The sequence below is a fragment of the Vicugna pacos genome, chromosome 9 (assembly GCF_048564905.1).
Source record: "Vicugna pacos chromosome 9, VicPac4, whole genome shotgun sequence".
NCBI lineage: Eukaryota > Metazoa > Chordata > Mammalia > Artiodactyla > Camelidae > Vicugna > Vicugna pacos.
Window position 1 is genome coordinate 16,272,470 of NC_132995.1, and position 26,530 is coordinate 16,298,999.

The 26,530-nt window shown below is 52.6% G+C and overlaps 1 protein-coding gene across 1 annotated transcript; it reads right to left on the minus strand.

The window, feature by feature from the left end:
• On the minus strand, positions 1 to 25,251 carry GPI (glucose-6-phosphate isomerase). Its single transcript, XM_006217099.4, has 18 exons — positions 24,994 to 25,251; positions 23,900 to 23,990; positions 23,501 to 23,569; positions 21,972 to 22,091; positions 17,215 to 17,298; positions 16,928 to 17,074; positions 16,048 to 16,119; positions 15,525 to 15,569; positions 14,161 to 14,214; positions 4,359 to 4,419; positions 3,917 to 3,960; positions 3,649 to 3,801; positions 2,612 to 2,741; positions 2,384 to 2,460; positions 968 to 1,096; positions 671 to 746; positions 520 to 586; positions 1 to 409 (listed from the first exon to the last, which is right to left on the minus strand). Exons 1-18 carry the CDS (start codon positions 25,113 to 25,115, stop codon positions 274 to 276), a joined length of 1,677 nt encoding a protein of 558 aa, XP_006217161.2. The 5' UTR covers positions 25,116 to 25,251; the 3' UTR covers positions 1 to 273.
• Positions 25,252 to 26,530: the final 1,279 nt, after the last annotated feature.

The following is a 26,530-nucleotide window of genomic DNA, read 5'->3' on the forward strand; positions in this document are numbered from 1 at the left end:
CTCCTTTGTGGCATCTTTATTTTTCTGCCTGGTATATGAACAATGAACATGGGTCAGGAAAAGCAGCTGCACTGAAACACGTCAGCCAGTTGTAAAACAGAAGGGGCGTGGACATGGAGAGGGCTGGGGTGGTAATTCCAGACTAGCTTCCCCAAAGGGCTGTGGTCCAAGCCTGAAACCAGAGGGTGCTCTGGGTGGGACCATGCAGTGCAGACTCTGGGCAGGAGGGACAAGAAGGACTAGTCACAACAAGGACTGCAGCTGGGCATGAGTTTATTGGCTTTTGGCCTCACGCTCCTGCTTGATGAAGTTGATCAGCCCATTGGTGGAGGCATCATGAGAAGTCACTGGGCTGCTGCCTTCAAGCTCAGGCTCAATTTTCTTAGCCAGCTGCTTTCCCAGCTCCACTCTGCCAGAAAGAGGAGAAAGAATGGTGTGAGGAAGGTTCCAGCATTGCTAGTGAAATCCACAAGCCAACTCTCAGGCACCCCCCACCCTGCTCATAAGTCAACAACTCACCCCCACTGGTCAAAGCTGTTGATGTCCCAGATGATGCCCTGAACAAAGATCTTGTGCTCGTACATGGCTGCAGAGGTGGCAGATGGTGCACGTTAGGGCTGTCTCAGCCCAGTCCAACCTACCCAAGCTGGGACCTTCCCCACTCACTCACCAATCAAGGCTCCAAGAATGAATGGCGTGAGCTTGGTGAACACAATAGAGTTGGTTGGGCGATTTCCTTCAAACACCTTCAGAAAATACCCAGGAATGTCCCTCAGTTAGTCATGATCCCCAAATCCTCAGAAGGGAAGCACACCCTAGCCCAGAGGCTGGGACAGAAAGGTTTGTGAGGACAGCCCCTCCTACTCTGTAGGATAAGCCAGGCACATAAACCCCTACCCCGGCCACCCAACCTCGTCCTTCCAACTCCAGGACGCCACCCAAAGCCCACTTCAAGGGAAATGCTGACCTTGTGCGGCAACAGCTTCTCAATGTCCTCCGGACTCTTTCCCGCAGCCTGGAGCTCCTTCCGGGCCTCCTCTGTTGACTTCCCCCTCATCAGGGCCTCCGTCTGGGCCAGGAAGTTGGCCAGGAGGATCTGACAAGAGAAACATTTAGTACGAGTTTGAAGCACCGTCTGAGCTTCAGGCAGAGGGACAAGATTGCCTGGCACTTCCCAGTGAAGGTTAGTCTCAGTCTAGAGCAGGCTGCTTGCCTCCACTCTAGGGCTTATTTGGAGCAAGGTGGGACAGGGCACATCCGATGACACTGGAAAGCAGGTACCAACGGTAACTACCCCTTAAGGACTATGCACTATTTGCCGATGGCCCAGTTAAGAACTTTACAGACATTTATCTTTTAATATCCTGAGGGACAGAGGCATTACCTCTCTTTTCTAGGTGAGTCTCCGTTTCGTTAAGTCAACATCACTGAATCCCAGAAGTACAGAGGGAAAGAATCAGAATTCAAAACCGGCACTCTGAGTCCAAACCTCGTACCCACAGTAACTCAAGCTACTCTGCACACCCGAGATAAGGCACGGTCAGTCCTCTTCAAGGACTTTATCAGGTTAGGAGCTAGGTGGCTTTCCTGTTTGCTGCTGTGGTAGGCAAAATCTTGGCTCTAAGATCTTTGCCCTCTGCTGCTAACGCCTGTGTATATTACAGTGCACGGCAAAAGGGATTTTGCAGAGGGAGTTAAGGTTACAGACTTTAAGATAAGGAGATTATCCAGGTGCGCCCAATGTAATCACATGGCCCTTAAAAGTAAGAGAAGGTTGGGGGGAGGGTATAGCGTATGCTTAGCATGCATGAGGTCCTGGGTTCAATCCCCAGTACCTCCTCCAAATATAAATAAATAAATAAACCCAACTACCTCCCCATTATTAAAAAAAAGAAAAAGAAAAAAAGTAACAGAAGAGGAAGACAAGAGAGTCAGCCGGAGATGCAACAGAAGAAGAGGCAGGAGAGAACCGAAGCTTCAGAGGGACTCTACCCATCCTTGCTGGTTCTGAGACCAAGAGCCAGGGGGGCTTCTAGAAGCTGAGAATGACCCCCAGCTGCCAGCAAGGAAACTGGACCTCAATCCTACAGCCACATGGAAATGAATTCTGCCAACAATCTGAATGAACAAGGAAAAAGGATTGTCCCCCTAAAGTCTCCAGAAAGGAACACAGTCCTGCTGACACTTTTGACTTCAGCCTGTGAGAACCTGAGCAGAGACCCAACAGAGCCTGCTGGACTTTGGACCCACAGAAACTGAGGTAAGAAATGGGTCTGTGGTGGCAGGAATAGAAAGCTAGGGTAACTAATGCATCTATCTTAAGAGGTCTGGGTGTAACGTGAGTCTAAGAAAGTATGAAGAGCGTCTGGATGAGGGCTCTTACCTTGTGATGCAAACCCTTCCTAATAGGGTGCTGGGTCTGGACCGGGATGAGGAAGTCACAGGGTATCATCTTGGTACCTGTGAAGGGCACTGTGGTCACCCAGGCGCCTACCCCTGCCCATGGGAGCCACCCATATGGCCTACAGGAGAATGCTGACCTCATGGCAGAGTCTCTGCTGACGTGCCCTCCCCATCCCCAGCACTCCTGTCCAGGCCAGATGGGCCCTACCTTGGTGGATGAGCTGGTAGAAGGCATGCTGGCCATTGGTCCCTGGCTCCCCCCATAAAATGGGGCCCGTTTGATGATCCACACGGGTGCCGGACTTGGTGATGTACTTCCCATTGGACTCCATGTCACCCTGGAACAGGGCCAGAAACCCAGTCCTCGATCTGCAGGTCTTGTTCCTTCATGCACCAAGCCCAAAACCTGCCCGGGATGCAGCAGGCACACCTGCCCTGCCCTGGCCCTGTGAGATGTCTGCAGGCATGGTCCTTTTTATCTCCCCTCACCTGAGAGAGCAGAGCTCACAAGCTTTCTGGCTTAGATCTCTCTAAAGGACCCACGACCAGGAGAAGGTGGGTACGGCAGTCCAGAGAGGACCTCCCTAATGGCAGAAATTGCTCACAAAATCTTCAACTGGTTTCTTAAGGGAGAGGCAGGCTGTGGTCCAGAGTGTACAGCCACTGAGGGCTGTCACTTCAGCTAGACTCTGGGTACTGGGGGGTCCTCGGCCCCTCCTCCAATCACAGAATTCACCTTCAGGTATTGGCGAGAATCTGCTGTCCCTGCCCAAGGGCTGTGCTAAACAAAAGCAGGGACAGATGTGGGAGGGCTGCCTGCAGCAGAATCTGGACTAAGAAAGGGGCTGCTCCAGGGGGCTCTGGAGATGCCAGGGCAGAGGGCTGTGAGTAGCCCAAAGAGGCACCACAGACTGGGTGTGAACTTGCTTTTCTGGAGAGACAAAGGCAGTGCAAGCCATACGGCCCTACCCTATCGAGTGATGTCCAAGAAAGAAGTGACCTGAGGCACATGCCCTGAGCCAGGCCAGGGCCTGACTGGCCGAGACACCATGATAACCAGTCACCCCCGTCCCATGGCAGCCAAGCTCAACTGACACCAACACTGACATTGGTTACAAAAATTCACCAAGAGGGGAACACAGGTGGGCCTTGGACATGCCCAAAGGTGATGGGGGAGAAAGCCCCTGGAGGAGCAGGAACCTGGGTACCTGGACCCCCCTGGACCCCCACTGGCCCAGCTGATACCTGCTGGAAGTAGGCAGCAAAGCGGTGCATGTACTGGTCATACGGCAGCAAGGCCTGCGTCTCACACCCGAAGAAGTTGATATACCAGATGCCCAGCAGAGCCAGCAGGACGGGGGCATTCTTCTCCAGGGGCGTTGTGCGGAAGTGCTGGTCCTGAAATGAAAACAGGGTGGGTGGGGGAGAGAAGGAGGGAGGGCGAGGGAAGGAGCTGGACCAACCACATGTCTCTGGCCGGCACTTGGCAGAGAACGTAAGCCTCAGCACTTACCATCCAGTGAGCCCCTGAGAGCAGCTGCTCGAAGTTGTCAAATCCTGCGACACAAAAGCAGCGTCAACAGATACAGTCGTGCCCTGTGCCTCCTGGCCGTGGACACAGCTTCTTCTGGAACCAGGGAAAGGCTGGATGGGGAGCCAGAAGACACAGGATCTGGGAGGGCTTGGGCCTGCAGAAAGCCTCTCTAGTCAGAGTCAGCCCTGAGCACAGGGGCAGCTCTGAGTCTGCCTGGCATAGGAAACAAACAAGACTGCAGAAAAATGGGTCCAGAGAAAGGCCACCACATGAGAACTTAGCCCTTCCCTCCTGACCTGAAAGAAATGTTCTAGCCAAGGGCAGAGAGGCTAGCGGCCGCGGGGACAGGAAGGTATTCAGAGACATGAGACCCCACCCATGACCTGCAGCACTGTCTCCCAAGACAGAAACACACACTCACCCACGTGCAGGGCAATGGAGAGTCCGATGGCTGACCACAGCGAGTAGCGGCCTCCCACCCACTAGGAGAGACAGGAAAAGGTGCTGAGGAAGGGTTTGGCACACCCCGCCCCCCTCCCTCCTGCCACAAATCTTGTCCTGAGAGCAATGCTCTTCTACAGGTGCAGCTCAGAGGGCCTGGGCCCAACCCACCTGTGGGAAGCAAGACAGCAGGCCAGGCGCTGGCAACTGTTCAGGCTGACCAACAGGGCAGACTACACGTGGACACCTCAGAGCCACAGGACTCAACCGAAGGCCTTACCGTGGCTGGCCCCACGTCTGTACGCCAACAGACCCAGCGCCTCATACCTGCCAGGTCCAGCCTCTTCAGACACTAAGAGACCCCAATACCTGCCAGGTCCAGCCTCTTCAGACACTAAGAGACCCCATGCCTCATACCTGTGCCAAGTCCACCTCCTCAGACACCGACAGACCCAACGCCTCATACCTGTGCCAAGTCCACCTCCTCAGACACCGACAGACCCAACGCCTCATACCTGTGCCAAGTCCACCTCCTCAGACACCGACAGACCCAACGCCTCATACCTGTGCCAAGTCCACCTCCTCAGACACCGACAGACCCAACACCTCATACCTGTGCCAAGTGCGGCCTCCTCAGACACTGACAGACCCCATGCCTCATACCTGTGCTCAGTCCGACGTCCTCAGACACCAAGAGCCCCAGCGCCTCATACCAGTGCCAGGTCTGCCTCCTCAGACACCAACAGACACGTGCCTAGCCCATCTTCTTGGACACTGACAAATCAGAATCCCATACCTGTATCTGGTCGTGCCTCCTGGGACACTGACAGACCCAATGACTCACACCTGTGTCCAGCCTCTTTAAACACCGACAGATCCAGCGCCCCATGCTTGTGCCCAGGCACACTTCTTTGAACAATGAAAGATCCAGCATCTCCTACCTGGCCTTGGAGCCCACTCCTCAGATACTAGTAGACCCGGTGCCTCATACCTGAGCCTGGCCTTGCCCCTTCTGACAATGACAGATCCAGTGCCTCATACCTGTGCCTAGCCCTGTCTCCTGGGACAGTGACAGGCCCAGTGGCTCATACCTGGGACTTGACTGATCTTCAGCCTCAGTCTAGGACACGCCGGGCCCCAACATTCACACTGTGCCTTCTCATGCCACACTGCAGACTCCACTCTGTGTCATCAGAATCCTTAACACTACATTCACATATTCCTAACAACTATTTATAGAGCACCTACCATGTTCCTAGCATAGGCAATAGAAATAATCCATGGGGGAGGAAGGCATAAATAAAACAATGATGCCAATGAATGTGAAAATGAGGTACAAGTGCTTGGAAGAAAGGAAACACAGTACTGAAACCAATTATAAAAGGACTCTGACAGTGCTTGAGCCTGGAACTGGAGAATGAGCAAGTACAATCCAGGGAAGCACAGAGGGAGGAGAAGCATTCCAGCAGCCAGAACAGCATATGCAAAGGTCCTGTGGCAAGAGCAGCCTTTCTCAATAGGGAGAGAATTAAGTCCCACAGAAAATGCTTTGAGTGACTTAATTTCTCAATACTCTCAAGGTTGGTCCAAGGGTAGTACCCTTCTAGGTGCAAAGGAGAGATGCTAATTCATTACATCCAGTGGATGCCTCATTGGGGCATTAGAGTTTGATTCTCTTCTGAAACCCCATTGAGACAGACAGGGCAGGAAGAAGCACAGCACAATCTAGAAGATGAAGGAAGGAGTGAGAACTGGAGGGTACAAGCTGAGAGGCAAGGCTGGAGAACCAGTAAGTCTGTGGGTGAGGTGAGAGTGGAAGCAGGAATCCATGTAGGAGCCCCAGTGGTCATCCAAAAATGATGCTACGCTGGATGGGGGGATGCAGAGCACTGATTCAGGAGGTTCAATTAAACAGGATGAATTGGAAGAACGAGAGAGTCATGTGTGGCTGAGGGGGTTCTGGCTTGGGTAATGAGATGAGTGATGGGGTTCTCTACCAGCAAAGGGTCTAGGTTTGGGGGAACCTTACCTGACAGTCACAGTTCCACAGACCATACCACGCCTGATAAAGACTCTCAGGTCTCACCTAACAGACTGAGGAGCCAGCCAGCCCTCTGCCCCACAGATTCCAGGCTGCTGACCTTGACTGAGGTCAGGTTCTCAGACCTCACTTTTGTTGAGAGAGCCCAGCAAAGCCAGTGTCTGATTGAGCCTCCGAGACCTCAAGCAGCAGACACAAGTCTAGACCTCACCTTTACCTGCAGCGGGTCTCTCAGACCACACCTTAGAGATGCAGCTCCTCAGCCAGTTCCATGTTCTGTGCCTCACTTGCTCCAGAGCCTCAGATCTCACCTTATCTTATACCAGCTATAATCCAATCTTCTGTCCTCACTTGGCTAGTTCAGACCCTGCCGACCAGACCCCAGTGCAAGAGACCACACCTGGGACTGGTTACAGATCCTCAGTATTGTGGAGGGCAGCTTCTGCAACACTCTGAGCTCTGACCATCACACCTGACCAGGGTGCTAAGAATGAGCAGTGGACATGACTCAGGCTCGCCTACCTGCACCCAAGGGCTCCCCAGACCTCCCCAGGCTGACCCAGGTATGCATTCCTATGACGACTCTGGCTTTCTCTCCATTAAGAGTCCATGCTACCCACCTAACTATGCCTGATCCTACCACCGAGGGTCCCACCTGTGTCTGACCCACCTTCTCAGCCTTCATCAGCCACACCAATTACATATTTCTGGGCTAATCTTGCCCCACTCATTTCATCTAACAAGCCCAGGGATGCCAACTTGTAACTGAACTCAGGTGGCAAGAACCCACCCGAGATCACATCTATATACCTCTGCCCACGTGACCCTCGATCCACGGACTCCTAACAAAGCCAGGTCAACACAGCAGCGCTGGGTACGGAGGCAATGGCTTCACCTGGGAGGCTAGTGCTACTACCTGTGTCCTACTCCAGTACCTCACATGACAGGATTATACACCCATCAGAGGCAGGTTCCAGACAGCTCAACCAATGAACCACGCTTCACACACCTGTCTATGCCTAACCCTGACCCCTCACTTCTCAACCAACAGACCCAGGTCCACCTCCCCAACGCCAACTCAGGCTCCTCACACCTTCCAGAGAGATCTAGCTCTGTGGGTCTGATCTCAGCTCCCAGGCCTAACCTGAGAGGCCCAGGTTTAACATCTGTGTCTGACTTGGCTTTTCACGCCTTGCAAACAGATCCAACACTACCAATCTCTGTCTAACCTCGGCATCCAAACCTCACTAAGGAGTCTCAGACTTCATCAGACACAAACATCTCTACATATCTGTGCTCAGCAGACCTGTAATTAACCCACTATCCTCAGACCTAACATCTAGGACCTTGGTCAACACACCTGAGTCAGAACCATGCTCCAAGGACTTGACCTGCAAGACCAAGTGTACAGTTTGGCCGCGAAGTCCTTGCCTGAGAGACATATCCACCTACTCACGTCTAACTTGGGTTCCCCGGATCTGCTGAGCCCCACAGTGCTCCGCCTATCTGCAAAAAACCCCAGTGCCACAGGTCTGACCTGAGGCCGCTCTACCCACTCAGGCTTAACGTTCCTCAGGCCTCACTAAAAGACCAGGGTACACACTACTGCCTGAGGCCAACACCTGAAAGAGCCAACTCTACCACCTGTGTTCATCCTTAACCCTTAAGGCCTCTTCAAGACTACAATAGGCAGAAAGTCTTTGCCTAACTACCTTGGTCCTGGCTCCTCAGACCACACTGGTGGAGCAGCCCAACCTACCTGTATGTGACCTTGAGTCCTCACAGCACACCTGATGGGCCAACCCTACCTACCTGTGTGGCTTGACCATGGCTCTTCAGACATACCTAGTGCAGAGGTCTGCCACCTGCGCTTGATGCTTGCCTCTCAAACCGTATTACAGGACAAGCTCTGCCTACCTGTATATGAACCTGATCCTCAGACCAATCTGCCTACCTGCTCATGACCTTGGCTCCTCAGATCATACCTGCTGGCCCAGCTCTGCCGACCTGTTATGACTCTGGCTCCTCAGATCATACCTGTTTGACCAGCTCTGCCTACATCTCCATGACCTTGGCTCCTCAGACCATACCTACTGGACCAGCTCTGCCTACATGTCCATGACCTTGGCTTCTCAGATCATAGCTGCTGGACTAGTTTTCCCTACCTGTTCATCACCTTGGCTCCTCAGACCATACCTACTGGACCAGCTCTGCTTACCTATACATGACCCTGGTCCTCAGACCAATTCTACAGGACCAACCGCCTACCTGTACATGACCTTCATCTATAGACTACATACACTGGACCACCTCTGCTTACCTGTACGTGATCTTAGTTCCTCAGACCATACTTACTGGACCAGCTTTGCCTACGTGAATATGGTCCTGGTCCTCATATCATACCTAACAGATCAGTTCTGCCTACTTGCTCATGACCTTGGCTCCTCAGACCATACTTACTGAACTAGCTCTGCCTACCTGTATATGACTCTGGTCCTCAGACCACACTTACTAGACCAGCTCTGCTTACCTGTTCATGACCCTGGCTCCTCAGAGCATACCTGCTGGACCAGCTCTGCCTACCTGTACATGACCCTGGGTTCAGACCATACATACTAGACCAGCTATGCCTACCTGTATATAACCTTGGGTCCTCAGACCACACCTAATGGACCAGCTTTGCATACCTGTTCATGACCTTGGCTCCTCAGACCAATTCTACTGGACTAACCTACCTGTACATGACCCTCGTCTCTACACCATATACACTGAACCAGCTCTGCCTACCTGTACATGACCTTGGCTCCTCAGACCATACCTGCTGGACTAGCTCTGTTGACCTACACATGACCCTGGTCCTCAGACCAATTCTACTGGACCAGCTCTGCCTACCTGCACATGACCCTCATCTACAGACTATAGACACTTGACCAGCTTTGCTTACCTGTCCGTGACCTTGGCTCCTCAGACCATACTTACTGGACCAGCTCTGCCTACCTGTACATGACCCTGGCTCCTCAAACCATAACTGGCAGACCAGCTATGCCTACCTGTACGTGACCTTGGCTCCTCAGACCATACCTGCTGGACTAGCTCTGTTGACCTACACATGACCCTGGTCCTCAGACCAATTCTACTGGACCAGCTCTGCCTACCTGCACATGACCCTCATCTACAGACTATAGACACTTGACCAGCTTTGCTTACCTGTCCGTGACCTTGGCTCCTCAGACCATACTTACTGGACCAGCTCTGCCTACCTGTACATGACTCTGGTCCTGAGACCATACCCACCAGACCAGCTCTGCCTACCTGTTCATGACCCTGGCTCCTCAAACCATAACTGGCAGACCAGCTCTGCCTACCTGTACGTGACCTTGGCTCCTCAGACCATATCTACTGAATGAACTCTGCCTACCTGCTAATGACCTTGACTCCTCAGACCATACCTACTAGACCAGCTCTGCCTACCTTTTCATGACCCTGGCTCCTTAGACCATACCTAGCACACCAGCTTTGCCTACCTGTAGATGATCTTGGCTTCTCAGACCATATCTACTGGACCAGCTCTGCCAACTTGTTCATGACCCTGGCTCCTCAGATCAATCCTACTGGACCAACTCTAACTACCTGTACATGACCCTCGTCTTCAGACCATATACACTGGACCAGCTCTGCCTACTTATTCATAACCCTGATTCCTTACACCATACCTACTAGACCAGCTCTGCTTACCTGTACTTGACCCTAGGTCTTCAGATCATATCTACTGGACCAGCTCTGCCTTACTGTACATGATCCTGCATCCTCACGCTGGACTTAGTGGACCAGTTCTACCTACCTGTCTCTGACCCTGGCTCCTCCAACCACACCTCATGGTCAAATCTATCTACCTGTACATGAGTCTGCATCCTTCCACTGTACACAGATGGCCAGTTCCGCCTACCTGTAAATGATCCTGCTTTTTACGTTATACTTTGCAGACCCTTTCTGCATACCTGTCTCTGACTCCTGCTCCTGCTCCTCCAACCATACCTGATGGGCCAGGTGAGCCTACCTGTACATGATCCTAGGTCCTCAGAGCATACTTACTGGGCCAGCTCTACATACCTGTCTCTGACCTGGACTCCTCCAACCATACTTGATGAGCCAGCTCCACCTACCTGTGTGTCTTAACCCTAGCTCCTCGGACCATATCCAGCAGACCCGTTCCTGTACATGACCTTGGCTCTTTACATTGTACCGAGCAAACCAGCTCTGCCTACCTGTGCTTGACTCTGGCTCCTCAGGCCAAGTGTGGCAGGCTAGTTCTACCTGTCTGTGCTTCTCCTGGTTTCTGAGGCTGTCCCTGGAAGGCTGGCTCTGCCTACCTTTTCCTCTTTCCAGCTGGTCACAGCTCATCTGAGACATTTGGTTCTTCTTACTTGAATTTGGCTGTGACTTTGAGATTTCACTAGATAGATCCAGTTTTGTGAACTTGCCCTGATTCTGGCTCCACAGACCTCACCTAAAAAACTCAATTCCATACACCCGTGCCTGGCCACAACTCCTCAAACTTACAAGACATCTTTACAAGAAAGGCAGAGATGCAGTTCTATCTATCTTGACCTCACCTGGTAGACCCAAGTCACTCACCTGTGCCCAGTCCCAGTTCCTGGGACCTCACCTTAAACACCTACCTCTAACCACCTATCTTCAAGTCATATCCCCAGAAATCACCTAAGAGATCCAGTTCTTTCTAGGTACGCCTAACCTTAGCTCCTCAGGCCTCACCTAACAGATCTTTACAGACGTTACCTGGAAAATGCAGTTCTGTCCACCTGTATTCGACCTTGGCTCCTCAGATTCAGAATAAAAACCAGGGTCTGACCTTAGCAGCTCAGACCTTATCTGTTTTAAGAACCAAAAGTACAAACCTGGATCTCACCTCAACTCCTCAAACCTCACCTGACAGACCCATTCTGCACACCTGAGACAGACTCAGAATTCACGAGCCTTCCAGATAGATGCAGTGCCCCCACTCTTTGCATGACCCTAGTTTTTCAGTCTCTTCCCAGGGAACCCAAGACCATGTCCCAGGACCACAGACCTGAGCATCACCAGAACTGCTAAGACATCACCTGAGGGCACAGTCCAGACCTAGATCTGACGGTGGATTCTGCGTCTCCACTTGTCACACTCAGCTCTGCCTATGCCTACCTTTGTCTCTAGTGTCCACTCCAGCCAACCCACCTCTGCCTAGATGTGCCTCATCTTGGCTCCTCAGGCCTCCCCTAAGACACCCAGTTATACATACTTTGTGTGATTCCAGCTCCTGACACCTCAGACAGATGTGACTCTACAGACCACCCCCGGCAGACCCCACTGTACAAACCTAACCTCAACAGGCTCTTCCCTCAGAACTGACAGATCCCTGGCTGCTTACCCCGGCCTGAGGGAAGCCTGGCGAGAGCCCACTGGTGCCACCCAGTAGCTGAGCGACTTGGGCCTCCAACACTTCTAGGGACACAGGTCTCTGGACCTTTGTCCAGACGGCACCTTACTGATACAGCTCCTCAGTCGGTTCCAACTGTGTCCTTTACCTGTCCCAACCCCCATCCTCACCTCTTATAACCAGGTGCATTTCTACCCTTCCCTTATCTGGGCTCCTCCAACCCCACCCCAGCCAGACCCCAACAGTTCAGTAGAACACCCTGAGCGCTGCCCATCACACCCGGTCAGGATGCTGAGAACCTGGTGGCTGACCTGGCTCAGGGGACTTACCTCTGTTTGCCTGATCCTGAGTATTAGTCACTCCCCTTGAGTGATCAGCCACCACTCCCTGATGCTCACTTTTCAGAACCAGAGAGACCCCCCGTATACATCTTAAACCTGCATTCAGAGATACAGGTTTAAGTACCTGTACTTGACTTTGGCTCCTCAGACTCCACTCGATAGAACCATCTCTAAATATCTGAATTCCTCCAGAACTCACAGACCCCACCCATAACTTTACCTGACCTGGTGCCTCCCCAGAACTCACCTATATTTGTCCTGGCTCCTCCTCAGAGCTCACCAGCCAAAATTAGCTCACCAATGTGCGTTGACTCTGGCAGAGCCCTGCGAGACCCCACAAATTACCACCATACCTCTGTCTGATCCTAAGACACAAGGCTGCTCCGTGTCCGACCCTAGCTGACCAGGCCTTACCACTTATACTTACCTATGTCAGACTGGACCCTTCCAGTCTTCCCTTAGAGCCAGAGCACTAGCCCTATGTCTATCCTGACTCCTCTATCTCACCTGAGAGACCCTAAATCAGAAATTTAACCTGTTCCTGTCCCTGGCTCCTTAGATGTCACCTTCTAAATATTTGCCCTTAGTGATCCAGGCAGGTCCCTCCTCCCGCCATCGTGGCCTCCACTGTGCCCACCCTGGCCACTCTGGCCTCACTAGCCAGGCCCAGCCCCATGTTCCTGTGCCCAACTGTCATCCCTAGGCCTTACCTGGGAGACCCAGGTCTGTCCCTCAGCCACTCCCAAACTCATCTCTGCAGGTTGGGTGGTTGCAGGTAATGAAAACTCACACTAGAACACAGCCCTGCTCTGCTGGGCTCCTTGACTAGCCGGAGCGCCCACATGTCCCTGACCACCACCTGTTCGGGCTCCAGATCCCAGGGAGGAGGCGGAAAGTGCCTCCCTTCTTTATCAGGCATGCAACATCTGCTAGAAGCTGCACAGTTTCTCTCGACCAGGGTTCCTCATCTGAGCCACAGGACGCAGAAAAGGATTTGAGTGACTCTTCTCAATTCTTCCAAGGATGGTACATTAACTAGTCCCATTCTAGAAAGAAGTTAACTCATTACACACAATAGATGCCTTAGGATGTTAGGGCTTCATTCTCTCCGAGACTCCAAGGCCTTTAGAACTTTCGAAGGAGGTGACATTTTCAGATGTTTCCACCAAAGCGCTTCCAGTATAAAGGCCTGGAAACAGCCCCAATGGAAAAATTCCCAATTGGACGATGGTCTGTTAAGTACACCTGCCCAGGTCACGTGTTAGAGCCACACCCACTGCATTCACAGCCCCGATGCCACACCCTGCACTGCATCTCTGCACCCCAACCCTTCCCTGCCTGCCTCGGCCAGAGCCCTTCTCACACCACGGCCACACTCAGGCAAGCTGCAAGGAAAGCTCCCACTCGTGGCTTGGCAGCAGCCGTGGCTCTAGCAGGGATGAGTCCACGTGGCCACCTGCCACTAGAATAGCCTGCAGTGCTGCCACTTGGGCAAAGCGCTCTCTGCAAGCTGCCGGCACGGCCCCGCCCTGGCCCCTCCCCTCTGTCACCCTCCAGCTGCTCCTGCAGCTCCTTTCCAGGCCTGCCCAGTCACACCTCCTGCCTCCCTCTGCCCCTTGACCTTTACAGACTGTGGCTGCAGTGCAGAGAAAGGTCATTACTGAGAATAACTCACAACCTCAGCTTAGCGAGGGGGACAGGGGTGGCTCCAGTTACCCCACAGTGGGTGCTGCCGGCAGGCACCCAAGGGAGTCTCATCGTGGCTTGGCAAGCTCGGCCCGCCCTCGGTGGGAGTGGAGCCCTCATCCTGACTGAGCTGTTCTGCCCCCACAAGCCTCTCTGAGGGCCTCCCGAAGCCAGGCATGCAGCAGGTGCTCAATAAACGTTGACCTCATGGGCCCCTCATCTGCGGCTCAACTTGGCAAAGGACAGAGTTCAGCCAGCACAAGGCAGTGCCTTTACTTACATCCCAGAACTCGAACATGTTTTGAGGGTCAATTCCAAACTCCTTCACTTTGGCCTAAAAAGGGCAATGGGAGAGAGAAAGAAGGAAGACTGGGTTAGCTGCGCAAGAACAGGGGCTCCATGGTGTGAAGAGTTGTGCTGCCTGAGCTGTGGGAGCACCTCCACCTTCCACAGAGCTAGGGGCTGGGCTGGAGCTGCCAGTGAGTCCGGGGTGGGAACAGGAGCCACCCACCCCCAGAGCTGGACACCAGGCTAGCTTGCATCCCACACACCAGTAGCCTGGCACCTGTGACCCCCTTCTGCTGAGGTGGACTGCACACCCAGCGTGAGGGCCGGCCTGCACACTGCTCTGCAAGAGCAACTTCCTGGGCTCGACCCCCTAGGATGTCTGGGAAACAGCCTAGAGCTGGAACCCGAGCACAGGCTGGGGCCACCTCCCAGGCCAGGCACCACACAGCCTGGACACCTGCCCAGCCCTGCCAATATGGGGGATGGTGACTCCACCCTGGGAAGCCTTCAGGGGATGACTGGCCCTATTCTTCAGGTGTTGTACTCCCTGGGCAGACAGGGTTAGCAACCCCTTCCCTAGACCCCACAGGAGACGCACTGGTGACCAGTCTGAGCTCTACCTGCAGGAGGCAGCCAGGGGTGCTGTGGCTGGAATGCCTTAAGACGTCCTCCCGTCTCCCCCAATAGGCAGGGCAGCACTGGAGGCAATGGCTGGGGGTGGAGGGTGGCACGGAAGGGGTGGGAGTCAGGAAGACTGGGGTGTAGGTCCAGTTCACACAGCCCAGCATGAAGCCCACCACACAGCAAGCACTCAGCAAGGTCCGCCTTGGTTGTTGACTCCTGGACACAGCCCCATGCTGCCCCGCTGACCCACTCCGCCCCACCCTGTACAACCTGGAGCCAGGAGGAACTGGCAGGCAGGTAACCACATTCTAATCCTGGGTTCTAATTCTGTCATCCCTAACTCATGCCATCACTGGGCAAAAAGTCACATCCTTTCACTGTGGTTTAACAGCCTGCCAGAAATGGAATGCACCCCCTACCCCTACCCAGCATATCCCATTTAGGGAGAGGCCAAGGGCGGTTCCCTGTGTGGAGCATTCTAGCGATCAGCCAGGTGGGGTTAACGTGATCCCACAGTCTGCAAGCCCCTTACTGGAGCAGCAGAGCTTTGTCTGCCTTGCAGAAAGGCTTACAGCTCACATCCTTCACTAACAGCTAGCCCTTCTACCTCATCAGCCGAGCCAAGGTCCCTGAACCTGTGAAGCACACCTCAGCTCTGTATTATGAAAAGCCGTGACCAGACCTGGCCTGTCACCCCAGGGAGGTAGCATGGGAACCCCCACGGGCACTTACAGTGTTGGTAGACAGGGCAACAAAGTGCTTCGCGACTGCCGAAGGCTGCAAGAGATGAACCAAGTCACACCCACACCCAACACACGGGGCCCCCGGGGCAGGGACCCTCCCGTCTCTGGAGAAGCCAAGGCCGTGGGTGGGACCCACTGCTCCCAGTCCTTGGTTCTGAGGCTGCTGGAGGAGCCTCACAGACAGGTGGAGAGGACTGAGGGGTGAGAGGCCAGCTGGCCCATCCTACCTCACAGGCACACAAGGCCCAGGGTGTCTCCCCGTAAAGCTGGTGTGGCCAGGGGTAGAGAGGCTCCTGCAGGGCCAGGGGGCTTAAGGAAAGGGCCCTCACAGTTAGAGCAAGTTCTGCCACGTTTGGCCTGTCCAGGCTAGCAAAGCCAAATATCCTAACCAGGCACCAACTTCTGCCCCCTGCTGCCAACTTCAGTTGAAACAAGGCTATAGGGAACGACGTGGGCAGACCCACTCTGTCCTTCCCGGCCCCCACACTGCCCACCGCCCACCCAGAACTCACATCCTTGGCCGACATGAGAAACCACTCCTTTGCCGTCTCTGCGTTGGTGATGGTCTCCTGGGTGGTGAAGGTCTGCAGGCACAGAGTACAGCAGTTGGTCCCCAGCCAAGCTCAGTGCAGCCTTGAGCTAGAGCTTGGCAGCAAGGCCACGTGGGTGACCAGTTATCACACGGAACAGTGCGTGCAGGTCAGTGAGTTATTCTACATCACCTCCACCCACGTGTCCACAAAGCCACAATCGGCGGCTGTGCCTGGGGCAGGGGCCTGGAAGTAGCAGCGTCATCCTGTGACTCCAGGACTTCACAACCAGAGGCAGAGGAACAGCAGTAAAAGCCACAACCCCCACCTGCCCCCCAACCTCCATCACAGATCAAAGGCCAGAGTATCTTCCAGGAGAGGGGCTGCAGCCACATCTGGGGCTCCCTTCAGTCCAGACTGGGCTGTATCTCAGAATTCAAATGGAATTCTTAATATCTGATGTGTGTGGATATGTGTAAATAGGGCATAAATGACAACAAATAAAATGCTTACATTATCTGGACATGGCTCTGGGATCAGAAAGGAGCAGACATTAGGGATAGATTTCTGAGAAAGATGGGAAGACCCCCAGGCTGAGCACAGATCCACCAAGTGGGCAGGTGTGGCCTTAAGATGAAGGCTTATATGGACCAGCTGGGGCTTTCATCAGGTAAACTGTTTTGCCACCAGATGAGAACAGTCTGAGGGCAGCTGTGCCAACCTGATCCACAAAGCCTTGCTCACTCAGAGCAGTCAGGAGGGTCCAGTACCCAGGACAGCGGCAAAATCTCCATGTACTCAATCCCCGCCCCGACCTCAACACACAGAGGGCTGGGAGCCAGGCCAGGTCTGAGGCCCGTACCTTGGAGGCAATGATGAACAAGGAGGTCTCGGGGTTCAGGGTGGCCAGCGTTTTGGCAATGTGGGTCCCATCAATGTTGGAGACAAACCAGACCCGGGGACCTTGCGAAGAGTACGGCTTGAGGGCTTCAGTCACCATGAGGGGTCCCTGTGGGGAGACGCAGCATCAGAAAACAAGATTCCAGGGCCCACAAGAGGTGCCAGGTGGGATAGCCAGGTCCCATCGCTGGAAAAACCAAGGCCCTGGATGGGACCCCACACCCCACCCCAAGGCAGCCCTCTCCTTACCAGGTCAGAGCCGCCGATGCCGATGTTGATGACGTCAGTGATGGACTTGCCCGAGTACCCCTTCCATTCACCACTCCGGACACGCTGGCACAGAAAGGGGAGATGCAATCAGCCCCAACCCCTGAGTATAAACTGCTGCTCAAAAACATCATTACTTCTGTGTCCTTCTGCCTCAGGCCCAACTTTCAGGCCCTCTCAGGGGCCTATTGAGACCACGGTGTCAGATCCCTGCCATACTCAGCCCCAGCTAGATCCTTTCCCATCATTAGCAAAGTGGGGTGACATCCTCAACTCCCAGCAACATTGTCAGAATTTGCAAAACAGGAGTGAACTTTCAAGGCATGAGGGAAATAGCTTAGTGGTAAAGCACATGCTCAGCATGCATAAGGTCCTGGGTTCAATCCCTAGTACTTTCATTAAAAAAAAAAAAAGAAAGAAAGAAAGTGAACTTTCAGCAAAACTTAACATGACAGAGACCAAGAGATGTGAAACGCCAAGTACTGTGACTCGTCTGTGCCAGGGACAGGAATGACAGACAGGCAGCCAACCTCCACATGGACTCCCGTGATTCTTGCCTCCTGCTATTCACACCCCAGTGGAGCCCCCCGTGCTGTACAGGGCTGACCTGTGCACCCATTCGGATACTGTGAAAATGATGGAGTGTGACTTCAGAAGCTGGGTATCAAAGACCGTGCGTGCAGCTTCTGCTTTGCTCTCCTGGCTCGCTCACTTTTGCGGAAGCCACCTACTATGTTGTAAGGACACTTATTTGTATGAGAAGCCAACGAGGTGTGGAATGGAGGACTTCTTCCAACAGCCATGCCAACTCGCCACCCACGAATAGGAACTGCCTTGGAAGAGACGCCTCCAGAACCCGTCAAACCTTCAGGTAACTAAAGCCCTGGCCAACATCTTGAGAGATCCCCTCCACCCCCAAACCAAAACCAAGCAGTTAAACCACTTCTGAATTTCTGACCCACAGAAATTGTGCAAGATAGTAAATGCTTACTGCTATTTTAAGCCAAGTTTTGGTGCAATTTGTTATAAAATAATAAATAACTAATGTAGATTTTGGTACCAGAAGGGTATTACTGTAACAAAAACTTTAAAATGTGGACAAAAGCTAAAAGGACCTTGAGGAGAGGGTTAGTGAAAGCCTGAAATACAGTAGAAGAGATTGTTGGCAGAAGCTCGATAGTCCTTAAGGGGCCTGCTGGTGTGGATTTTTTTAAAAAAGGGAGGAAAACATTATTGCAAATTGGAGCAAAGAGAATCCTTGTTGTGCAAGGACAGAAAGTTTAACTGCTGTCGTCTGCATTAATGCAGAGAGTAAAAGATGTATCTATTATGATCTAGATGATTTAGTTACAGAGATTTTCAGTCTGTGTTATGGGAACTGCCTGGCTTCTTGGTGCTTACAACAAAATGTGAGAGGAGAGAAATAAGCTGAATAAAGAACTATGGAACAAAAAGAAGCCAGGAATTGTTGGGTTTGAAAATTCCCAGCCTCTCTAGGAAACAAGTGATGCTAATAAGAGATGGTTCCTTGGCAAGGTTCAAATCCAGGGCACTGTGACAAAAAGCATAATATAAAAATGAAGCAGACAGTACAGTTGTAAAACCCTTTGTTAAGACCTCAGAAAGAGCTAAGGTGGTAACACAGAGAACGTTTTGGCCAAAGATATGGCTTCTAAAAAAGCTTAAGGGTATTGTCTCTGTGGTTTCAGAAGTAATGGTAGAAAAGGATTTATCTTAAAGAAATGTATGGGTATGGCTCTTGTCTAATGGAGTGAACCCTCTACCCCACCCCTGTAAGCTTCACAGGAGACCCACAAAGTTTTTGAGATAACTGAATTGTCAGAAACACAACCAGATTGGACTGAAAGGGACAGACATAGTACAAAAGGAAAAGAGACTGTTAAAAACTCACATTTCTACAGGCAGTAAGCAGACTGAAAAAACTATGCAGTTACAAACATGATTATCTTTCATGTGAAAAGGATGAATAAGGGCAAAGCCAAAAGCCTTGAGAATGATTCCTAGGCCTTGAGTTCTAACCAAGCAACTGCCCACATGTGTCCTGTTGGATTTCAGAATTGCTTCAGACCAATGACTCCTGTGTGCCTCCCATTTCCCCCACTTTTAGAAAAGGAATTATATCAGTTATCCTATGCCTGTTTCACCACTGTATGTTGGGAGTGTGAGGGGTAAATAACTTGTCTACTTGATTCACATACTGTCAGATCAAAAGGAACTGCATTTGAATTGTATTAAAGAAAGTACAGATATTATTATATCTGTACCTAATTTAGATTATGAGGTTCTTGACTTCTAGCTGCTATTGTAATGGGATATGGCCCTAAAAGAAGGTGACTGGGGTATTTTGCATGTGGAAGGAACGTGATGAATCACTGGGAGCCAGAAGGTAAGACTATGATAACCACCTTCCAGGATGGTTCCCAATGATCCTCACCTCCTGGCACTGCATTCACGTCCTTGGGTAGTTCCTTCCCACTCTGATCAGAGTTGACCTGTACAAGCAACAGGGAATTATAGAAATGAAAGAGTAACTTCTGATGCTAGCTCAAGGTAATAAAAGACCTCTGCCTTGCTGTCTCTTGGATCAATCACTTGGGGAGAAATCGGCCACCTTGTCATGAAGATGCTGTTTGAGAGCGGGAGAGGTCTGCAGGGTGAGGAACTAAAGCCTCCCGAAGCCAGCACTAATTGCTAGCAAGCCATCTTGGAAGGAGATCCTCCAGCCCCATCAAGCCTTCAGATGATGGTAACCTCGGGCCAGCATCTTGACTACAACCTCATGAGACCTGAGCAAGAACCAGTCAACAGAAACGTTGACTGTTATTTTCAGCTGCTGAATTTTGGAATAATTTGTTACATGTCAATAGAAAACTAGTATACATGGCTTTCCCAAAACCAATTAAGACCCAGTAACTTTATTTTGTTTAAATAATAATCAACTGCCATGAGCAATTTTACACCAATACAGAAAGAAAAGAAATTGCTCAGCTTCTCAACCCTCAGTCTTACCATCAGTTTTGTTAGAAAGCATCCTGGAGGGGAAATTCTGTTTATCTTACTATAACCACACACATCCTTTATTTGACCAGATGGGGTCTTTTGACACACACCAGTTCTGTAACTTCCTTTTTCAACTTCATAGTATATCCTGAACAGCACAGCAGGTCAATGCACCTGTAGCTCCCTAATTCCCAATGGTGCCTGAACTGCAGTGCATGAACATACACTGATTTTACTGACCAGTCCTCTGATAAGTGAGCTCAGGCTGTTTTTGGTTTTTGCCACTACAATCAAGGTCACAGTGAACATCCTCATCCAATCTTGGTGAACTTTTGAGAGCACAGTCGTGGGGAGTGTTCCTCACTATGGAATTGCTGCTATTCAGCAGCTTTTCTGAACTATAAATACCCCATCAGTCTGAGTCAGGTACTCCAGCCGTCAGCTGTAAGGGAGGGCTTTCCTGGGAACAGCTTCCCAGTCAGCCGGTGCCACACACTCTCCACACGGCATGCTTGGGCACACAAGGGCTGATCAAACAGAGCACCGGGCTTCCGAGGCACATCAGCTCTGCCACTCATAGCAGATGGCCAGAAATGTCCTTCCCTACACCCAAAGCCCATCCCAGGTACCAACCACTGCTAAGGGACATTCTGGAATCCAGATACCCATCAGGATCCCAAGCCTTCCTCACCCTGGGAAGTCCCACTCACTTGGCTGCCAAGCCTCTAGGACTGATACCCAGATCGCCTCTTGCTGTTTCAGATCTGAAGATGGCTCTTGGCCAAAGTAACTGGACTCTGGCCAGCTACACGTGGGGGTCACTACTCCCAGGGACAAGCTGACCAGAGCCTAGATTAACACTTGCAGAACACACATAACCCATACATATGTCTATGTATGCACACATCCATGCAGACAGTCCAGCCCACACACATCACCCTTGCACTCCAGGCTTGAACACATTTACCAACTCTTGCAGAATTACCCCAACAACAGTGGGGTTGTTGGGGCAACAGTGCTCGATGTGGGGAAATCTAGCTGGTCTCTAAGGCAACCTCTCCGAGGAAAAGGAGGCACAGTTATGTGCACTAAAACTGATACAGGGACAGCTCTTACATATTTATAAGTACAAACTGCAGAAGAGCAGGTAAAAATGATCCCGTGTGTGCATGTGTGTGTAGGTGTTTCAAAGAAGAGAAGACAGATATATGCACGTGCTAGTACTCGCATGGAAAGCTTTTGCAAGATTCACAGTAAACATTATAAAAGCTGCCTCTGGAGAGTGGCTGGGGTGTGGTCAAGAAAACTTTAAGTTTTAAATTTTGTCTAGTTCTAGACTAGGAAATAGGGCAAATGACTAAAGAGGTTAAAAAAAGCAAGTCCCTCCCCCACTATCGCATCCCCTCAGGGGCCTCATTTTTCTTTTCAGATCTCATCCCGGCCAGACTGCCACCATGGGCCCACAGGTGTGACAGTTCAGGAAGGAGGCTGCCCCACCACTGGCAGTGGTGGGTTCATTCCCTCACAACAGGGTCAGGGAAATTTGTGCCTCAGCAGACCCCCCGCAGCCAGCAATCACACAGACTGCCTCCACCTCAGGCTGCAGCGAGGGCTTGAGTCCTCTCTAAGGAGAGGGAGGGGAAGCCTATTGAGGCCCCTAGGTTGCCAAACACATGCACGCCCACGGCCAAGGGGAAGTCCAGCCAGCAGCTGCATACCTGGCAGAAAGATTTCATCTTCTCCAGGACCCTGTTGACCTCTGGCATCACATCCTTGCCATCCACCAGGATGGGTGTGTTTGATCGGTTCCGCAGGGCCACGTGCAGCACCGCCCGATTCTGGGGGTGAGAGTCAGCGTGTGAAGGCCCCCACCCCAGGGCAGCCGCTCTCCCAGCTGGGCATGGTGCAGCGTGCCCCAAGAGTCCACTCAGCCCTTTATCCTCTGGACACGCAGGTCCTAAGTTCTCTGTTGGTACCACGGTCTCATACTGAGAACCCACTGTGTGCTTATGGAAGCCGGGGCCACCCCAGGATCTCGGGGGAGGGCAAGGCATGGGCCACTCCCTTATGTGCTGCAGACAGTCGCAAAGGGAGGGAGACTGGAACATGCCTAGGACAGGCCCTGAGGACCCACAGATGTTCAAGGCGTGAAAAGTCAAGGAAGGCTGAACAGAGTGAGCAAAAGCTCTGACACAGGTCAGAGACAAGCAACAAATGGCTACAGAGGACCAAAGCTCATGAAGCCCAGTCTCATCTTCCTGAAGAAAATGCATGGTGTCTGGTCACACCTTTTTGAAAGGTGTCCCCAGCCCCTTGGAAATGGGGCAAAGCAGGCAACTCAAGCTTCCTTTACCAAGAGCCCTACCACATCCACCACTGGAAACAAACCAGACCCTAAGTCTGTGATTAGCGCCAGGCTTCTGGCCTTGTCATGCAGAAGCAACAGTTCCATCAAGCTGAGACAGCAGAGAAGCCCTTGAAAGAATCAGGTCTAAGACTCCAGGTGGGCAGGAAAGGGATGGTCTCAGGACTCTAACCCAGGGTGAGGCTGTGAGGTAGAGGGCTTCATGCCACACTGCCCTCACCCTGCCCAAGTTCACTCTTGTGCTACATTCCAGAGGCAAATGCACTCCTCCAAGAAGCCCTCCTTGATTGCAGCCTCCCTTCCTCAGCCTTGCCTAACAGTGGAAGACAGGGTGAGTTTGAATTCTAGCTCTGTCTCTTACAGAATGACATTGGAGAAGTGACTTGACCCCTGAGTCTCAGGTTCCTCATGTGTAAAAGGAGAATAATGACATCACGAAGATGACACCTTGAGTGCTCAGGGATCCTTATGCCTCCAGGCTTCCACAGAAATTCAGGAACAGGGCCGCCAAGGCCTGGCATTACGACAGCTTCCTGTTGATCTTTTGACCTGAGTCTTCTTTTCACTAGTAAAACTTGCAGCAAGTTTTAGTTCTCTGAGTATGTTTTGAGAAGCCCTCTCCCTGCAGGCCTAAGCTGTGCTGTCCCCAGGCAGATACCAGTAGCCATTTCACGCTCACCAGATCTAGACTGCAGTCTTGGAGGAGACACACCTCAAGACCCTGCAACTCATCTGAAGAAACAGACCTTCAGGCCCCACATTAAGCAAAAGCATTGCCTAAGAGGAGGGATGTAGACACAGGGTGATGCTGCTAACAGATGAACCCCAAAGAAAGGAAGAGTCTATGGAGCAAATGTAGTGTCTGTCCACTGGCCCGCTTACCTCTGTGAAGTTAATCTTCTCGCCATTGAACATGCGTTCCCGGGCAGCCTCCACACCCCTGGACTTGGCCTGAGAAGAGAAAACACTGAGGCCTGATCCCACCCATGCTGGCCACCAAGAGTCCAAGCTCCCAAGTACAAGGCTTGGTGCAGCCCCCAGTGGGGCTGACAGATGGCTAGAGCCTGGCGCCTTCCCCCACTGCCTGGGCAGGGTCTGCTGGGACACCAGGCACTGGTTCCCTGGGATGCTGTTCAGAACCCGGGGCAGGGGCACAGAGGCAGTTACTGAGGTCCACTAAGAGAAGGATGCAAAGATGCCCAAGGACCCAGGGGCTCCAGAAGCCCAGCCTGCCTGCCACACTGTGGGTCACAGGTCACGCCCCCCGAGGCAGAACATTACCAGGTCCACCAGCATCTGCATCACAGCCTCCGTCACAAGGTTCTTGGAGTAATCCACCAGTATATGCCCATGGTTGGTGTTGAGATTCAAGCTGCAGAAAAATGGCAGAAGCTACTGACCACACCCCAGCCTGCTTCCTGATCAGAGATGCTTCCAAAACACATGCTCCCTGTGCCAAATCTAAACAAGCCTTAGCTGGCCAGAACAGTGGTGTCGTCTGTCAGTTGCCCGCCCACCAGGCTGACCTGCAGCAGCAGCAGCAGCAGCACGGTGCAATGGGCCATCCTCACAGAATGAGATGTAGACCCTGGGAGAGGAGCCTTTCCTCTGCTACAACTGAGCTTGGGGGATGGGAAGACAGAGCTGGATGCTCTGCCCCTGCCTAAGGCTAGGTAGTGATCATTCCCTCCCAAAGCTTCCAATTCTGCCACTCAACTTACTCAGTAAAGGACTCAGATGGCACGGTTGGCCATCAAGGACTTCCAGGCTGGAGCTGCAGACCTCCCCTCTCCAATACCTGCACCAGTGACCATTCCCGCCTCCCAAGATTTCCTTCTTTCCTGGTCATTCATGGGTCTCCGGACCTAGCCCCCTGGGCAGGAATCACGGTTCCACCTCTCCACCGCGGATCCCCGCAAATCTCCCGGGCCTGTCCCACCCTGACCGCACCCTGCAGACGGTCCCAAGCCCATTCTGGGCCAGGACTGAGTGGAAGGGGACAGCCCTTCCGTGCCTGCTGCGTCAGCCAGGGCCCCTGCTCACAACCGCGGAAGGAGGCTCTGCTCATACAGCAGGGACTGGTGGCTGGGGACAGGCGAGGAGAGAGATGTCCCCGTGGAGAGAAAGCGAAGGAGGGCCCCACTCCTCATGACTAAGCAGCAGGGGCCCCGAGAGCTCGGGCGAGCACCCGGAAACCTGCTTCAAGGAGGCGTCAAGGACGAAGCGCGGCCTCGGGCTGGGCCCGGATCCGTGGCCGGGGGACCCCGCGGGGACCGGAGCCCCGCCCTCCCAGCCCTGGCCCTGCACAGTGGGACCCCGCACGCCGCATTCCGGTCCCTCAGGTCCGCGCCCCGCATCTGGCCCCGCGCGCGCACCTGAAGTGGTTGAAGCGGTCCTTGTCCCCTTCGAAAAGGCGGCGCAAGTTGAGGCCAGACCCGTGCTCGTGGTACCACGCCTGCAGCTTCTTGAACTGCGGGCTCTGGGTGAGCGCGGCCATGGCGAGGGCGGCTGGGAACACGGACTGGGGCGGGCGCCGAAGAGGAAACGCGGCGGGCGGCGCGCGGCAGGCAGAGGCCAGGGCCGCGCAGCGGAATTTATGGCGCAGGCGCCCGGCCCCGCCCCGCGCCCGGCCCCGCCCCCCCCCCGGCCGGCAGACAGCGCCCGCGGGGCCACCTGGCCAAGCAGCCAGCCATGGCTGGGGATCCCAGCTCGCCTCTCCTTGCCACTCGGCGGCTACTTACACTGCGGCTCTGCCGACCTCTGCCTAGGAGTGACTGGGGAACAGAGGCCGAGCTCCCCAGGCCCCGGCCTGCTTCATTAGTTCGTTCATTCATTCATTTAACACAATTCCTTAGAACACCTTCTGTGTTACAGGTGGTGCCCCAGCTGGTGCGGGCGTATAGGTAAGTGACAAGTAACACACATGGCATGCCCGATGCAGGTCAGTGCAGCTGAGAAAAGGAAAGCCAGAAAGGGTGCTCAGAGTAGGGGTTGCAATTTTGAATAGAATGGTCAAGTCAAAACTCACTCATGAAGTGACATTTGAGCAAAAATCTGAAGAAGGTTGAGGAAGCCAGCCAAAAGGAAGAGCAGCTGCAAAATTGATGAGAAGAGCATGCTTAGCTGTTTCACCAACAGAAGGAGGCAAGTGTGGCTGGAGAGCAGTGAATGAGGGGAGAGTGAGAAAGGCGGTCAGACAGGGAAGGAAGGCAACAAGATCACATGGACCTTGTAAGTCAGTGAGAACTTTGGTTTTTATTCCAAGAGAGATGGAAAACTGTTGAAGGGTTATAAGCAAAGGAGGGTCATCATCTGACATGTTTTTACAATTGATTAGACCAATAATTCTGTAGGAATGGAAGTAAGAACAGATAGGAGGCTACAGCAATAACGCAGGCCGAGAATGAAGATGTCAAGGTAGCAGGAGTTGGACACGGTGATCTAATATATTGAGCAAAGAAATAATAGTAAAGAAAAAGAACCATCAATGATGACATCCAGTTTTTCACCTGAGTTCCAGGAAAAATGGGATTGTCACTGCATTTAGGAGAAATGCAAATTTCAGAGGTAAGATCATGATCTCATTTTTTGACATGTTAAGTTCTCAAAACCTATTAGACATTTAAACGGAAGCATTGAGTATTCATGTCTGGAGTATAAGGAGAGACGGTTTGAGCAGGAAGAAAACCTTGGGAGTCATGAGTGAATAGATAGCATTTGAAGTCATGAGCCTAGATGAGAGTCTGGGTGAGAGGGAGTAAACACAGTCAGAGAGGAGAAGACGTCCAAGAACCAGGCACCAAACTGAGCTTCTGCATCATCTGGTTCCCCCAGAAAGGCCATCCCTCCGGGAGTGTACCCTGTCCTGCTGCAGTCTCAGGCCTAGATCTTCCTCTGGTTCCCCTCCCAGCG